Raw genomic sequence first — 17,218 nt, 5'->3', positions numbered from 1 at the left:
GGCTAGTCAGACTCCTTTTTCTTGGAAATATAGCAGATGGAGATTTGATGGTTTTTCCTAACTAAACCAATGTCATCCACAAAGTTTAACTCATAGCATTACTGTTAAATAAGCGAGGTATAAATCTTGACATTAAGTCACCAGTTTTTTTTTTTTGTTCTAAGAGTTTACTGCTCGTGCACAAACAGCCAAGTATAGTACTTATGCATTACATCTCAAACTGTACAGCACTGGCCTGGGAAATCTCTGTACAGGAGTAAAATTTATGCTGAAATAGATGCAAGACAAAATCCCCAAATTGTACACCAATATTTAGGAGAGGTCTGTTGCATGTGGAACTGTTTTTGATCTTTAGATCATAAACTCCTGGAGGCACAGATCTTCTTTAATTACATGACTACAAAGCACCATGTGTTTCCATTGTGCTATTTAAATAATAGATTTAATTTGAATTTACATTTGTTGATGTAAACATTACTGACTGTAACAGTACCCTCCAATCTGATGCAGAAAATCACTGAAGTATTACGAAAAAAATCTTTCCCATAAAGACTACAAAGGAAAGAATCCCCAAATGTACTATTTGAAAATATGAATAGAAATTAACTTAATAGGAGAGAATAGATTTTAGTAGGATAGATTTTTTAAACATATTTTCACACAAATAACACTAACATCTCAAGTAACCCACATTTTCAATTCTGTTGTAACACTTTGTTGCATTTAAGGGACTGAACAAATTCACTTGTTTCCAGCAGCCCATGTTCGACTGGTTATTGAAAACAGCATGGGAAGGCTCATTCATTTCTTTTACAATACTGCTTTATCTGAAGTGGAACTGGGAGCTTTGATAGTGAATTTAGCTGTCAGGACTCTAATCCGTTCTGCTTTTTACCAAAATTATTTTTTCCTCCGATTTTGCATAAATATCGCCTGTCATTGAAAACTTGGTGTCGCTTCTGTAAGTTAGATGGGGCTCAAATGGACCGGGGGGTTCTGAGTTCATAGAGCAAGTAAGAGGAAAGCATTTTAATACAATATAAGGTAAGCTTTTCTTTCTCTCAACAGTGCATATCCAAAACCTTCACTACTGTTAAATGCAAGGGATTTTAGTTTTATTTTACAGATGACCTGCGAACACTTAAAATAGTTGCAACAGTTTCTCTGTTAGGAAGAGCCCAGGCAAAACGTAGAAAAACATTTATGTACCATACAGTCAAATGCATTGTTCAGTTAATGTCATGTTGCCATTAAAAAATTACTTTCAAATAGTGGATTTTGTAAATCCTATATAATCAGAACTTCTAAGCATTAATTTATCAGCCTAAAACTTGCCAGAATAGATACAGTTGAAATTGAGAGCAGACAGCTAAGAGTGAAAAGTAGTAATATTCTGTAAAGATTTTATTGCTTTTGACTTTGATTATTGGTTTTGATGAGATCGCTTACAAGGCAACCAAGCAAACAAATAAGTTGCATGAAAAATTTTAAGCAAGAGGAATTTTTTTGCTGTGTACATTCCAAAAATTTTCAGAATTTTTCAGAAGATTTAGAATTCAGATTTTTTTTTTCAGAAGATCAAGAAATATTCAGCACATTTTTTACCAGGATATACTCCTTCCATGTATAGACATGAAGTACCTAAAATTACCTTAAATCAAGAAAAACAAGAGAAGGTATACGGGAAAAGAACAGAAAACAATACTGTAAGAAATGTTTTTCTTCTTTCATTTTACTTGATGGATTATTATTATCATTTTATTTTGTATGTGACACCCTCTGACGCCTTCCTCCTTTTTACTTTTGTCCTTATAGAAGTAAAGGGTGGAATACAGGGCCTTATTTATAATCTAAAAACACATAGGCAGAAAAAAAAATATCCTGGACTTCAGCAAAAGATGATGGCCAGACAACAACAAATTGAGCAACTGAAGTGCTATATTTGACCTTACTACAAAGCCAGAAGTCTCCATATTAGATTAAGATCACCACAAACAGTCTCAACAGTGTAAGCATACCTGACACTGTAGGCAAGGGATCACCTGGAGTTCAGAAAATCTTGGATTTTTGATCATACCGTCAACAAATACATGTACTTATGGTAAGGTATTATGCAAAAAGAAGGTATACTAAATATAAAAATCATAAGACTTACAGCTTTCTTAATACTTTGTGCATGGGAAAAGACTACAGCCACTATAACTTGTTTTGTTCTTGATCTTGTCCAGTCCTCCGTAGCTAACTCTCATTTGCATACACACCATAAGAAGGTAAAACCCTTTGTAAAACTGAGTTTTTTGTTTGGAAAAACATGCAGTGGATCTGTCAAATTTGTCATGAAAAAAAGTGCAGGCCTCCCTCATGAACTTCCAGAGGCTACCTAAATGATTCTAACAGTGACTAACAATTTTCAATCCCTAACGCTGAACAAAAGTCAATCTTTCCTTTTGGAGAGGAAAAGGCTTATTAAGCTCATTGAGTCATTAAGCTGGTGCATGCACATTTTCTCTCAGATGTTAAACACTCTCCTTTTACTGCAAGTTGTATACAAAACTGGATGACAAAGCCCTAATGCTATTTTTGGAAGAAAAGCTCAGATCCAAGCAGGACTTTCAAGAGCAGCCTAATATATTTGAAACAAAAAAAATTGTTCCAAGATGGTCTTAGTACCCAGATGTTTACTACAATGTTTGGGTAACCTAATAGTTATTGAAGCAAGTCCATACAACTGTTCTTTGAGGGGATGCGGAGGGGGAGATGCCATTCCCCCTGCATAACTCTCCATAACCTCCTTTTGTTTCTTAAGCTTCATCTTCCTGCAACAACTTTCTCCAACAGGTTGATGAGGTAAAAGTTGGCTACATTCCCATTCAGCTAGTGGACTTGGACAGCTCTCCTAAACGCACCAGCAATATAAACATATACAAAACAAAATCACACAGAGTTAACTGCATTTAGCGTAAGCTTTCGTGCAATGGAAGTCTTTATAGTATGGCTTCTGCAATCTTTAATTTAAGGTGATTCTGAATGTGATGCACACAGAGGTTACTGGGCATACTCTACAGTGGAGTCCTTGAAGAACTGGGCTTCCTTTAGAAATGCTGGAGCCTTTTTTCCTTTAGGCTGAAATGTAGGGGCACTAGTTCTGTCAGCAGCTGTTTTACCAGCTCCTGGATTAGTTACAGGAGAACTGAATACTGACATTCACTCTCCCAGATGAAAACATCCTTATTCATGCAGTGTTATAAAGAAAGTCCAACACTGCTGGAAACACGAGCAGCAATGCAGTCTTGGTTCTTGCCACAGAGTACTGATTTCACACACATTTGCAAGAAAAACACTGTGCAAGCTTTTCATGTAGCAGTACCTTTCTTAGTAGCATGACAAAAGCCTTTGTTGCTTTCAATATAGCTTGAAAATAATCCTGTAGCATATGAAGGAGCTAACAATTTAACATCCCTTTCCCCCTTCTCTATCCCAACACAAAACACTGAAAATAGTACTTTTGTAGTATTCAATTCCCCAAAATGTTTTTTCCAAAAATAACTTTCTGCTTATAACATTTAGACTATTTTTTGTTAAGGTCATCTCACTGTATCTTTTATCAAGGACAGCGTCATCTAGGTTAGGACAAGAACAGCTTTGTTCACCTTTACTTTACACAATCCACTAGCCTTTGAGAATTAACTTTCACAGGTTGTGGAATTATCCCAAATGCACATCAGGGTTAACCTAGGATGAGTTTCCAAGGTTCTCCTGCAAAAGGCTCAAAAGAGTTCATCAGCCATATAGGTATGGTGCTGACACAACATAGTCTTTGCTGAGATGGGACACAGCCCACAATAATGCAGTAAAAGGAAAATATATCTAAGATGTAATGGTCACAATCCTTCTCTTAACAGAGGTGCCAAAGGATTTCTAACACTTAGGCAGAATAGAGGACATTTATAAATGGTTTTGTCCAAAAGACTCTCACATACTTTATATTGCACAGTACTCTATTTAAGTAACAAAGCTAACTATCAAGCAGATGTCACAGGGATTTGGATCTTTTGTTCCTGAAAGTCCAGGAATTTCAAATAAAAGTCTTGGATAAGTAACCACCCAATCCATTTTAGAACAACACACTCAAGCAAAAAGACCTTATTGAGCTTTAACATATACTTCCCCATATCTGCTAAAACTGCAAACAGCAAAGGAAGATGTAGATGAGTGTGGTTAATCCTTTCTCCCAGTGATCATTATGGTATCTTTCCATTTTCAGAGACAAAGTGACACATATAGAACTGTTCATTTTATTTCCCATGCTGTATTATTTTACACAATCATATTCTCCTTATAAAATGAGTGAAGAACTGTACCTTTCAGATATCTCACAGGGCACTACCGCAAACAACTGCCTGCTACAATTAGCCTTTTTTGGCATGAAACCCGGGCTACTTCATGCTATACTCTAATTCAGTGTTTTTTCCTTTTCTTACTTGCTACCAATTTCTCAGAGCCCAGAAATGTCAAGAGGTCAACAATTACATTGTTCAGAATATATCCTGAAAGTAAGAGTGACCCTATGTTATATCTTCATTTTTCCCCTTTGATCATCGTTTTATTTGACTGTATTTCAGTAAATTATCCATGTAGTTTTTATTTTGACAGCTCTCTTTACAGCAGTAAAACAAAATGTGTGCATTGCAAATGGCAAAGATTCAAATTTCAGCTATGTTTATCCAAAATAGCACTGAACTGCTTCTGTACTTATGCTATACTGCCTACAGCCTTACGGAAGGGGAGACAGATGGGATGAATTTAGCAGGGAAACAGCTGTGGCTTGAAGAAGAGACAAGCAAAAGTTTTGCTATCAGGCTTCATTATGTATCAAGGTACCAGTAAAATGTGTATCCGTAAGGCAGCCAAAAAAGTGTTTTTCATTTGACTAGTGATAATTACCTTTTTTTCAACAGCTGACAATGTTCTAAGCAGCATTCAATAGGTATAATAATTAAGCAATAAGATAAGACAAGCAGTGCCTTGCTGGGGATTATGGCTCGCCTCGGGTGTGTTGTGAGGCACAAGGCTGAAGGGCGAGTGACTTCAGCCACCCAAGAAATGCAATAATCCCTCAGAAATGCACTGCCTGTAGTGTTTTCCTGCTATTAAAAATGGAAATTTAAAAAGGACAAAACGTTAGACACATTTCCTGTGGATTTTATAGACATGGGTTAATGCTACAGAAAGCCAATGAAGAAATTCCATTTCTGTCCAGCCTCTGAAAGCCCTTTCCCCAGGATGCATATACTTCAAACAAGCCCTTCAGCTTGTTTGTCCATTTTATTCATAAAACTGGTTTGAGAAGCCCAACTATTTGCACCACCTAATACATGTGTGATCAGGCACAGCAGATTACAACAGCCTTCATGATGGTAAAAGTTAAAGTCAGAATGCTTTTAAATCAGATGTCTCCAAATACTTAATCTGTGCAATTGACTAAGTTTGGTGTAATTTTACAGACAAGCTTTTTTCAGTTTTGAAACTGCATGCGTGTTTGTGTGCGTGTATGAGAAAGGTCAGCCACTTGAGTGAACCTAGCAGAGAGAGAAAAAATAAAAATAAATCAAACTAAAAGTTGTTTTTGACTACATATAATTCACATAGCTAAAACTAAGGCTAAATCCTTCCTAGTGTGGGAAGTGCTAGTGTAGCACTCAGAAGGATTACACCACTTTACATAAGCAGAGGAAAGATTACTATAATTTCAGTCTTACCACTAAGTCAACCTTTTGAATCTGTGGACCTGGAAGTATTCTGCAACCTTGACTTGAATCAAATCAGAATTCTAAAGGCCTTTAAGGATTAAGTCTTAAATGAGAGATATTTGGGACAAGCATGTATTTTCATATATATAACTAAAGCTGGAATATGGCTGCTAGAGGTTAAAAAGGTCTTTAAAAACAAACAAAACAACAAAAATAATTTCTTTTCCTGCACACAAGATTTTACTGTTCACAAAGAACAAGTTAAACAACCATAGAATAATCTATTACTCTTTTCCATTCCTTTATCACCACTTTTTTTTTTTTCAGAACCAAACTAAGAAGCCCACAGCACACACAACACTTCCTTGAGTACATTAAAAATGTAGATGCTAAGTACCCCTTTTTATACTGTCTTTACTTACAGCCACTTCCGTACTCCCAATTTCAGTATAACTTCTGATATTTAAGGTAATATTTCTAAAAACTAACACAATGCCTGTAACTCTTAGGCTACTACCAATTTGCACCATCACAAGACACAATAAAAACTTAGTTACTTTATTATTATTATTATTATTATTATTATTATTATTATTATTATTATTATTATTATTATTACCATTATTATTATTGAGTGCACTCAGAATCGGATAATGAATGACTGAAGTTCCAGAAATGAATGACAGTTTAAGTTAGACAAGAAATGGGCAACAGAAGATTCTATCTGCATTTTAAAGAACAAAAAATGGTGCAAAAATAAGTCTTTAGTTTCATAATCCAAAACCAACAGCACTTCCAATGAATTTGATAGATCAAACCCAAAAATCACGAACAAAAAAAACCTGTAAGTGAAATGTTAGTTGTGTAACTTACTGGCACAAGACACATCAAGGCTAAACAATCAAAGATTAAAAAAGAAAAAAAAGGCTAGATGGGAAAAATGAAAGCATCCACAATTACATCAACTTCCAAAGGAGCAGAACTGCACCTTGTGGAAGCAATCAAAATGGTGGAGTTATCAGGAAAAAGCTGCCTTCCAGTAGCCTTGCAAAAATCTACTCACTTCTGTATTAAGAACATAAATTGCCACTAGTTTGGGGTCTCCTTCACTTCAACAGTAACCCTGGAAGCAGGCAGGTGCATAGATTTTGTTATGGCACTGGTAAATTTTCATGTCACACAAAGCCTTCTGAATGTTATTCATCTGTCTGTTTTCACTTCCCCGTTATATGGGAACAGAGGATTTCAAATAGCCTTAGTATGAAAATCTAAGTTATACACAGAGAGCGAAACCAAAAATGAATCTGCTACTGCTTAAATGGGTTAATAGCTAGATTTTACAAGTATTGTGAGTTCACTTAAGGCCTAATAGAAAGATCCCAATTATTATTAAATATCCCAACTGTGTAGTTGCCACTGATCTACTGCATAGTGTTAGTCTCACAGTGACTACTTGTAAATATATTTCTGAATGTTCTGACATATCACATGGATATCACAGAAATATAGCACAGAAGAATGAACTTTAAAAATGCAGATGCAACACAATATAGAAGAAAACAAGGTGACTGTAACAGTCAGAGATTTCAGCAGTTTACTTTTTAGATGGTCTAAACAATCAAGACTTTCTAAAGTAACACAGGGAGGATTGTCCTCCAGAGTTTCTAATACATTGCGAAGGGTACTATCCTGGGTAGAAACCTTTATTCTGTTGCTCTGGATACCTTTTAGCAGATGGTTTCAATGAACTGTGACATGTTTTGGTGCTGTTTCTTGCCATTAAACAACAATGTTTCTATGAACCCACTGGCAAAGGTGTGCTTGGACCAATCCTGCTCACTTCTTATTTCACATCTCTGGGGAACTGGTGAGGGAGGTGGGTAAGACTGGTCTACTGTTGTGGATCTGAAGGGCTACTACCAGGCACCGAAGACAAAGTATTTCAAGAAGATACGGTGGTGGTTAAGGTGTAATTGGTGGATTAACACAAGAAGAATTGTATACGACCACTGGAAACAACCCCCATCTAAAATAAAAAATTAAAAAAAAAAGCAAGTTTGTAGCAAATAAGCAAATGTAGGAGCAAAAAAAGGGGGTTTCACTGGAAGGCCATGGGTAGGCTTGCAATGTGTGCTTTTTCCAACATCAGCGTGATGCACTGCATGGCACAAAGCATTTCTAGATCTTGACACATCAAGGGGAGTCTGGGCTGGGCTATTAAAAGTATCACCTTTATCCACCTCCATTTCAGAGGAGAGAATCAAGAATTCTTTGTTAATGCTAAATTAACATTTAAATTTGAAACTCGGCAACTGTGCTGACAACAGAAAGTAACAAGAACAGCCTGGAACCTTATGTTGTGCTGTTTTATGTCACACATTTCAGGGCTTTTTACATTCCCGGTAGACAAGAGCACAAGCTTACTATTAGTGAGCTGAAGGCTTTGACTCCCAGAAGTTGATGGCACGAATAAGAACTAACCTCATGTCTGTTCTGGAGAAGGCTGAGCACATCAAAGCAGTCGAGTTGAAGATATTCTCAGGAGTGGACAATTACCAGACCCTTCACAGAAGGGGTGTTAGTCAGAGTGTTGATAGCTGTTCAGAGAAGCAAGCAAACCTGGCTATTTTTCCACCTAGCTTTCCTTTGAGGCATGGACTATCCCCCCATTTATAATATCCCAGATATTATTCTCCCGTTTCTAAAACACTGAAGTTGTGGTGACCAGCTGTCCTGATAAGAAAAGCGAACACAGACCCTGTTCCCCTCTCCATTGACTACATTGCTAAGATATCAAAGCTAATCCTTAAAAGAAGGTAATTCAATAATGATTGGCCTGTTAATGTGACTTCAAATGCATGAAAAGTGTACAAGACATTTTGAAGGAAAAAGAATAAATAGGGACATAAAGGTAAATGGAAAACACAAGAAACTGAAACACAAATTAACTCACGCAGATTCTGCTACATCAATCCTAATTTCTCTGGCAGCTGATTTTTATTTATGGATATGGAATAAATCTTACCTACATTAACCTAACCAATCCATTACATATCATGCCACAACAACAATTGCTAACTAAGCAACTAGTCATTGTTGGTAAGTAACTGACTTAAAAAAGAGCACAACCAACAGGGACAACTGAAGCTAAGGAAGAAATTTAAGAATTTCTTCTCATTGAGTTTAAACAGATATTTTAATATTTTGAATTACGACTCAGCACAAAAAGTCGGAGTGGGCTGATAAATTTAAGAGGTATCATAAACTTAGAGAAGGTCTGGGACACTGCACAGAAAGAAACAGATGACTCAGAAGAATGGAACTGCAGAAATGGGAAGAAATTTGATAATACAATGTCTTACGCTAGAGACTTAATGGGTTCTTAGTTCACAGCAAAAGTCTCTGCTAACAATTTGGATTTACTTGTGAGGTAGAGGTCCTGGATGCACTTCTTGGATAGAGATGGATTACCAGCTGCCAGTATTATGTAGCTGTAAGAAAGGCAGATGTGATCATAGGATCCGTCAGTCAAGGAATTTACAGTAAACATATTAATTCCACCATCCAAGACATTCAAATGCCTTCTTCCAATACCCTGCAGACAGTTCTGATTGCCTATATTCAAAAAAGATCAACAACCAGAAAATGGAGGGAGAGGAAAAGCTTATTGTAAAAAGAACAAAAGAAAAAGGCTTCATTTATTATTCAAAGTAGGACTGAATGGGTACAACCATTGTCTAGAAATACTGTGCAGATAAAATAAAAACAGAACAAAAGAACTACTTACACCAGTTTTGGCTCAAAGAAAAATAGGTACAAGCTGGCCACAAATAAATGCAGATGGAAAATAAGAAAGGCCCCAATCAGTACACCAGTGGTGCTAGAAACCCTTGACCAACTTAAGCAATGAAGCCTAATGACTCTTACAATGGAGCCCAATACAGTCCCAAAGGAATTATTATATGTATATCAAATATATAATCATATAATATATGTATAGGTTCACTAATAGCAGTAGTAGAGGAACACAGAACTCAGCAAACTAGAATACATCTTACAGAACATTATTATGTTCCCTAAGCTTCTATCTGAAAATTGTGTGTGATATTTCCCTCTACTTCTCATTTACTTCTCAAGAAAGGTAACTACTGATCTGTGCAGTATTTTGCAGCATTTTCTGAAGACTCTGTATTTTATTCTTAGCACACATTTTCAGGTTTTTTAACAACTAAGATACTTGTTGCTTTATGTATATACTGGTTAACTAGTTGGGAAATAAATCTTTAAGGAGAGTATTCAGGAGCTTATATAATCTTACACAATCTGTTAACTATTTAGAATGGAAATACTGATACATATAATATACATGTAAAACTATATAGATACATGCATATACATACACGCTGTATATACACACACCTATAGATGATAATGAGAAGGAAAAAAATTAAGTAGACAGTGACCTGGGGAGAAAGAGGGAGTGAGAGTTTTGAACATCTAGTTCCTATTCCAGACCATGTGCACTGTGTTAAAACATTCAGACATATTAATCAAAAGCCAAATACATTTTCAGATTCTGACAGGATTTGCTACACATACCTATCTGTGTGCTTGTATACACAACATTTGTAGATCACTTCTACAGTACTTCTCTGGAGTATACAGTTCTCAACCTAAAATGTGAGTCTATTAAATAGCAATAAAAAAATAAGTAAGAATGATAACCCCAAATTCTGGACAGAGCTGAGAGTTTTATCTGGCTGCACTGCAATGCAGAATGTATTGACCACAAAGCTTTTTACCACCTCACTGAATGAAAGGCTACACAAACAACTCTCTCCAGTTGTTGGAGCAATCCTGTTACAGCGAAACCACACCAAAGATACGTGGGGAAGAATAAGGATGCTCCGGAAAAAGCAAAGCATACTGCTGTTTAAACACTGAGGCAATTCTAATAATCAAAGATTTATGGACAATACATATACTTATCACTATTTTCAATATAAAAAATAATGCCTTTTAAACTAAAAAGCCACAACTTTACAGCTTTTATTCTATAATTGCATTTCAAAACAGATGCTTAGTCTAGTGAGTAGAAAGTAACAATTGCTTCATTATTACTTAATACTAACCTATCAGTACAACAAAAATAGGGAAGACAATATATTCAACAAAGAACAAACTGGATTTGAAAGAAAAATAAAGGCCTTTTAAGCAACGGTCAAAACTGAGTTTTTACACCCATCATCATTTCTTGAAAAAACAAAAAGGCATCATGATCTTTAAAAAGAAAAATGTAAAATATGCAGTGCAACTTATTAGCTTCAGTTATCAAGAAATAATTTCAACCAATTGTTCTCCTGGAAAATTACTAAAGAAACCCAAAATCTCTATTCAGATTGTAGTGGTGACAGCAAACCACTTCTCATGATTTCATGTATTAGCTACTTGAAATAGCTGGTATAATCTCAATATATATGCCTCATTTCTCATAAATCTGTGTTCTCTCATGCATATGCAATCTCTCAAACACTATTCACTTAGTAACAACAGCAATAAAATTAATGGTGGAAGAACATTAAAGTCATTGTCGAACTCAGTATCATTTATTCTCCCTAACTCCTATAGAGGTCCACTTAAGGATCCATTTTAGTAAGTCTTCCACATACGCTTATCCCCTTAAGAATCATACGTTTCCCCATAGGTGGAAAACAAATATAATTTGTGACATCTTGTGCTGTACAGACATTTCGGCACAGTTGCTGCACTCCTCTACCATGTCTGAAGGGGAAGGCACCCCAGGTAGTTGGCTGCAGACACATCTCAGCAACATGGCACGTAGTTACAATTTGACACATATAGTCTTTATAAATCCAATGTCTATGAAGTCAAACAAATCTCCTTCTTATTTATAGTAACAGGCAAGAGCAGATCTCTGCCGTCTTGTTACACAGATGGTTGTAACATTTTTATAGTTAACTTACAACCACTGATGCCTGAGGAATAGACACACATCTGCCCCAAACTGCCAGTCCTGTAGGCTCTCCTTTTTAACTTTAGCTACCAAAAATACAGTTAAAACACATGCATTACCATCAAATCCCCAAATTACCACCGCAAAAAGCCCCAGGTTTACCCCGTGGTGTAAAATGCATTGTTAATGTTGCATAGATTGAACAGTGAGCACCCACAGCAAAATATATCATTTCCAACCACCAAAATTGGAATTTCAGAAAAACTTATAGCTCTAAATCCCATTTACTAAATTTACTTAAAATTAGTTCTGAAAACACTAATTAGAAGCCTACAGTTTTATGTTTTATTAACAATATTTCAAAAGGGCCTTATACTTCATGTAAGTATACAAACTATTGCTCATTTCTACTATGAACACACATCTACAGAATGGGAATTTGAAGAATTTAATTGTAAAATTGGCTTTCAGGTTGAAAATTGACATCAATATGCTCTTTGCTACACCACAGACATTTTATTTTTCCAAGATTCAGCCTTGTAAAGGCACCCACGCTGACCAGCTCATTTCCACTGGCAAAGCCCTGTACCATACTACCTAATATTTTTGAGATAATGTGCTTAGCAGCTAAAGCACTGTCTAAAATGAAAAGCCCGTAGGTACAAAAATACCAGAATAAGAATAAACTACTGTAAAAAATCATACACAGATCTAAAGCAAAGATCCTCGGGGTTGCTAGATTAACAACATTAATTGAACACCTGTTCTGAAGCTCCACTGCAGTCTTAACCTGTCACCATAGTCCCGCAAATTGCACTTTTCAATATAAGTTTGTTCCAATAGCACGCGTCCTCTGTGTCACTTAGATGGACATCTACTTCTTTTAACACTGCATTTCAGTGAGCAAAAACACTGAAAGGGATGGATATTTGCATTACATAAAAAGACTAATTTTAAATCACCTTTAAAGACTGTAATTTAAAGCAACCCTTTCCTTTAAAACCTCCTTATATCATTCCAGACAATATGCATATGTAGCATATAGCCAGACTGAAAGATGGGAATGGCAAAAAAGTTATCTTGTTCATTTTCAGCAGTGTAAATATCAAAACTGTCCAAATGTTGCTTCAAAATAAATTCTGATTGATCAATTAGATCTCGTTCCTTCCACAAAATAGTTACAGCCGGGCCTTTGTGCTCTCATAGCAGAACAGAAGTAGTGACAAAGATTTCTTAGGTACAAATGGCACATTTCATATGATTCAAATGCAAATGTTAAGTCCAAAATTAAGTCAAATTAATTTTGCTACAAGAAACTATCGAAAGAGAGGCAGAATAAAAACAGATAGGAAATTGGGTAGGAACCCACTGCACATTATTGTGTTGCAAGACCACCAGGGTTATTTGTAGCTGCATAAAAATGGACAGCAAATAATTGTGACAAGAAATAATCACCCTTAAAATTGTGATTATTAGTATCTGAGTGATGGATGGAAATCTGAGGCAAAGCACATCAGTATTTGTTCTTATCTCAATTGCTACATACCCTAGTCAGATCTCTAGTTTCAAAAATCAGAAGAGGAAAAATCACTGTTTTTTATGTGGTAGAAATCGTAGAATTGTAGAATCATTAAGGTTGGAAAAGACCTTTTTCTTCACTTAGAACTGAATAGTTCATAGCTGATTTATAGGGAACTGATACTGAAAACTATTATAATTTTCACATGGAGGCTAAAATCAGATTACACTGAATTTTTAAAGCTGTTTATTAGCCTTGTCGTTACAAAGCCTTGTCGTTAATTACCTAGATTTTAAATAAATACAGAGTAAGAACATAATTAAAAATGTTAAAAGAATTCCCTCTGAAAATGTTGTTAAACTATACTGTCAGTGATTCAAATGTCTGATAAATCTCTGCCATATTTAAATATTCTAAAATACTAAATATGACAAATACCATCACTGTCCTGTTTTCTCTCCTTGCCATCATCAAAACAGCAGCAGAAGGTAGGGCACTGCCTGCAGCATGACCACTCTGTTTTCAAACCACTTTTCTGTTCTGGATTAATGCTTTCAATCTTTTCTAGTGTATAGTCACTGCTGCTGCAGCAGAGAACAAGCAACATTTTCCAGTAGGTCTATTTGGCTCTTACATAGAGGAAAGACTCTCCAAGAGACTCACAAAGAGTTCTCATATCCACCCAGATACTAGTAGTGCTACAGGGGAACAGCTAGGGAGAAAAAAAAAAAAAAAAAAAAAAAGAAAAAGATTTATATCCCCCCCCAAAAAGTAACAGAGTCCTCAGTGCATGTGTCCCCCAAATGCTGAGAATCTACCGCACACAAAAGAAAAGAAAAAAAAGAGGTGGGTGGGGAGAAAGAGGTGAGATCAATGGAAAAATTATGCGGTCACAGACTAGGGACACAATTGTAGTATCTTGAGTTTCTTTGTTCTCTGAGCTATAAAAAATGATGGTAATTCTGGGGTACGGCGGAACAGGATGAGGTTCAGACAAATCTGAAAAGGAAGAGGAAAGAAGAGGGCTTGGAAGACTGAAAAGAAAGCAGAGAGAGTGCAAAAAAAAAAAAAAAAGATGTTAAAATGGACAGACAGATAATGAAAAGATGGAGATAAAAAGTCAATAGTTGGAAAAAAAAAAAAAAAAAGTAAACATACTGGATGTTTCAGTATGTGCAAACTCTGTTCTTGTCAGGTGGTCAGTGGTCAAGAATAACAAACTTTTCCCCTGGCTGGACTACTTAGCCCAAATGAGCTTAAACTGTACTCTGCCTTTCACTACTGACAAGAGATTGCCTGGTTGACTACTATTGCACTTGCTATTTCCCTTCTTTATCTTCTCCTACCCCCTCAGCCATGCCTCAGCAAACTTTGATGTCTGAATACACAGAGAGGAAAAAAGAGCAAGAGCGCACAGATGAGCTTTCTGGTACCAAGAAGAGTAGTCTCCCCAGTGATCTTCAAGGCTATCTGACACAAATCACAGCACAAAACACTACCAGTCTGGACACTGTGGCCAGAACAGTCATTGGGTAACAGTGGAAATACCCCCATGAGTTTTGTAGTAGCTGCTCCCAGCTCTTGGAGTCACCACCCCTCTGAAAAGGCTAGGGGCACCTGGAAGCTGTTAATAGCTCTCTGGATACTAAGACCTTCAAAAAGATTTTTCTGTTTATAGAAGTTAAATTATTGATAAAGGTAAAATGGAGATACTGAAGAACATATTACATTACCTTACAGAATCCACATCTGTAGCCTACATTCACATTACTGAATAGCCTCCCCTCTTCTCACCCCCGTGCCCCCCCTCCCCTCCCCTCCCCTCCCTCTTTTTTTATACGGTAAGACAATTCATCCAAGTTAGAGCAGAGAACAGCCGAAGCAGCCCACACACATATGTACTAGGCTTAAATTCTTTGGAAGACTATGTTGTTCAAGCTTTCATTTTATTTATCCAAAATGGCACAAGCAAAAGATGTTATGAAAAAAAAAAAACACACAACTTCACAGAATGCTTGAGGAGGGGGAACGGGTGGTCATTTTCATAAAGCAAGAACATTACTTTCAAGCAATCTAGTGCCATTTTTATGTTCAGAACACAACAGGTACAGTAGAGTGTACCACATACTGACAGATTAACAGGACCTCCTACCTCGACTTCATCCTCTCATGCATTCTCCCATGCTGGATACATTGTTGGTCCAATTCATCATTCCGTTTTTGCATCTTCTCCAATCTGCCATGAAGATACTCTTTTTCCTGACTAAGCTGGTTGACTTCAGATCTACAGAAGTAAAACACAGTGATGATGGATGTTGTCAGATTTCATCCTGCAGCGTGCCATCAATATGTGGCTTCAGCATTTATAAAATTTCATACATGTATATAAAATGCATAAACAGGCTATTACTAGAACTTACAGAAACAAGAAACTATTTCAAATAATCTTAAGGTGGAAGAACATGATGCTGCAGTGTATTTGGGAAATATGTCAGTAGCATTTACTCAGTCAGAGGTTGGCTATGCTTGTTCCAGATGAATTTAAACAGTCATCTCATTTGACATTAGGCACTGATATTAAACATCATTGATAAATGTAAATTCATACTTGTTAAGCAAAAATTTGTCCAGCATTTTGACAATACATTTCAAGTTCTTTATTGGTAAAAGCTAACATCTAATTTTAAAAATCACTACTAAAAACTTGTTCAACCCTTACGGCACTGTACAGGTTGAACTCTCAATAGTACTACTGTTTTAGAAAATTTATTAACATAACATGCCCAAATACCACTACACAGATAAAAAACATCAAGAGGAAAATGAATAAATCTTAAAAAAACAAGGTACAAATCATACAGGCATACTGTAATCTACATAAGACTCAGCACAGCCTTTAAGAAAATTAGTCACTTCTAGCAATTCTTATTCTTCACGGGTGAGCAGAGACACCAGATCCATGAATGACCTGGGACTGTTACTTGCTATATCTCTAACCATCAGCCCATGGAGAAACAGGCATGAGCTGTTTCTTAATATCAGGAAAAGATCTCGGATAAAATTGTGATAAAATATACATTATGCACTTGTACAGTTTAACTCTTTGGAAAAGGTTAATGAGAACATGTCAGAATCTGCTATACCATCAGAACGTAAGAATTAAAAGCAAGCAAATTTGTTTTATGGCATCTGCCACTCCAGATCTTGAGGTTAAAAAGCTTCGGAGATATCTTTAAATCATCAATTTAAATATGCTGCAGTTACAGAATGAAGAGACTTTACCTTCCTGGCTGTTACAGAATGCAACAACAACTGACATTCTGAAAAACACAACAAAGTGCAGGGAGAACGGAATACTCCTCCTTCAAAAACATGTTGTTACACTGACAAGTCAAATCTGGAAATGACAACATCATCTTTTCATATTTAAATGGAGAACAATACATGATATCATCTGTGAATCTGAAAGAATTTAGCAAGGGCAACTTTGGAAGAAGACTGTATACAACTGAATTTACATATGGAGTTACAGCTCTATTAAGGATCACCAAAAAATACATCAGAATCACACCAATGTTCACATCAAACTTAAATGCACAAGAGTTTCCTGGATGGGTGCCTAACAGTGGTCAGGATTGTTATGGAGAGGTAAATGAAGTCTAATTCTTGCCTTTTAAAAGAAATATGGGTAGCCGTGAAATCTCAGCATCAAAAAGTATTGTCAGTTGGACCAATTCTTATCACACAGGATGAATGCAGCCTTTTCTTGATACTGACATTGTGAGAGACAATCAGCGGATAAAAGCAAAGGTCTGTTGCAAAGCAGTTCACCAGCAACCTGATGTAACAGAGCCCAAGCAAGTGCTAACAGGGATTAAACTCATCTGCCATCTTGCGTTCCTTTTTTGCCAGGAAAATGCAACAGCAATGTTTTCCTGGTAGGAATACTGTAGATTATCACATTGACGGGGTTTC

General features: G+C 36.3%; 1 protein-coding gene across 4 annotated transcripts in view; it reads right to left on the bottom strand.

Moving 5' to 3' along the window:
* The window catches only part of SDCCAG8 (SHH signaling and ciliogenesis regulator SDCCAG8), a 111,238-nt gene that overhangs the window by 28,449 nt on the left and 65,571 nt on the right, over positions 1-17,218 (bottom strand). For all 4 annotated transcript variants that reach the window (XM_084515080.1, XM_084515081.1, XM_084515083.1 and 1 more), the window contains one exon: positions 15,396-15,527. In XM_084515080.1, coding sequence (XP_084371206.1) covers positions 15,396-15,527 — 132 coding nt within the window. The remainder of the gene's footprint in view (positions 1-15,395; positions 15,528-17,218) is intronic.

The sequence above is a fragment of the Aythya ferina genome (assembly GCF_964211825.1).
Source record: "Aythya ferina genome assembly, chromosome: 3".
Taxonomy (NCBI): Eukaryota; Metazoa; Chordata; class Aves; order Anseriformes; family Anatidae; genus Aythya; species Aythya ferina.
The sequence above is the reverse complement of the archived record's forward strand: the minus strand, read 5'-3'. Positions and strand labels throughout refer to the sequence as shown.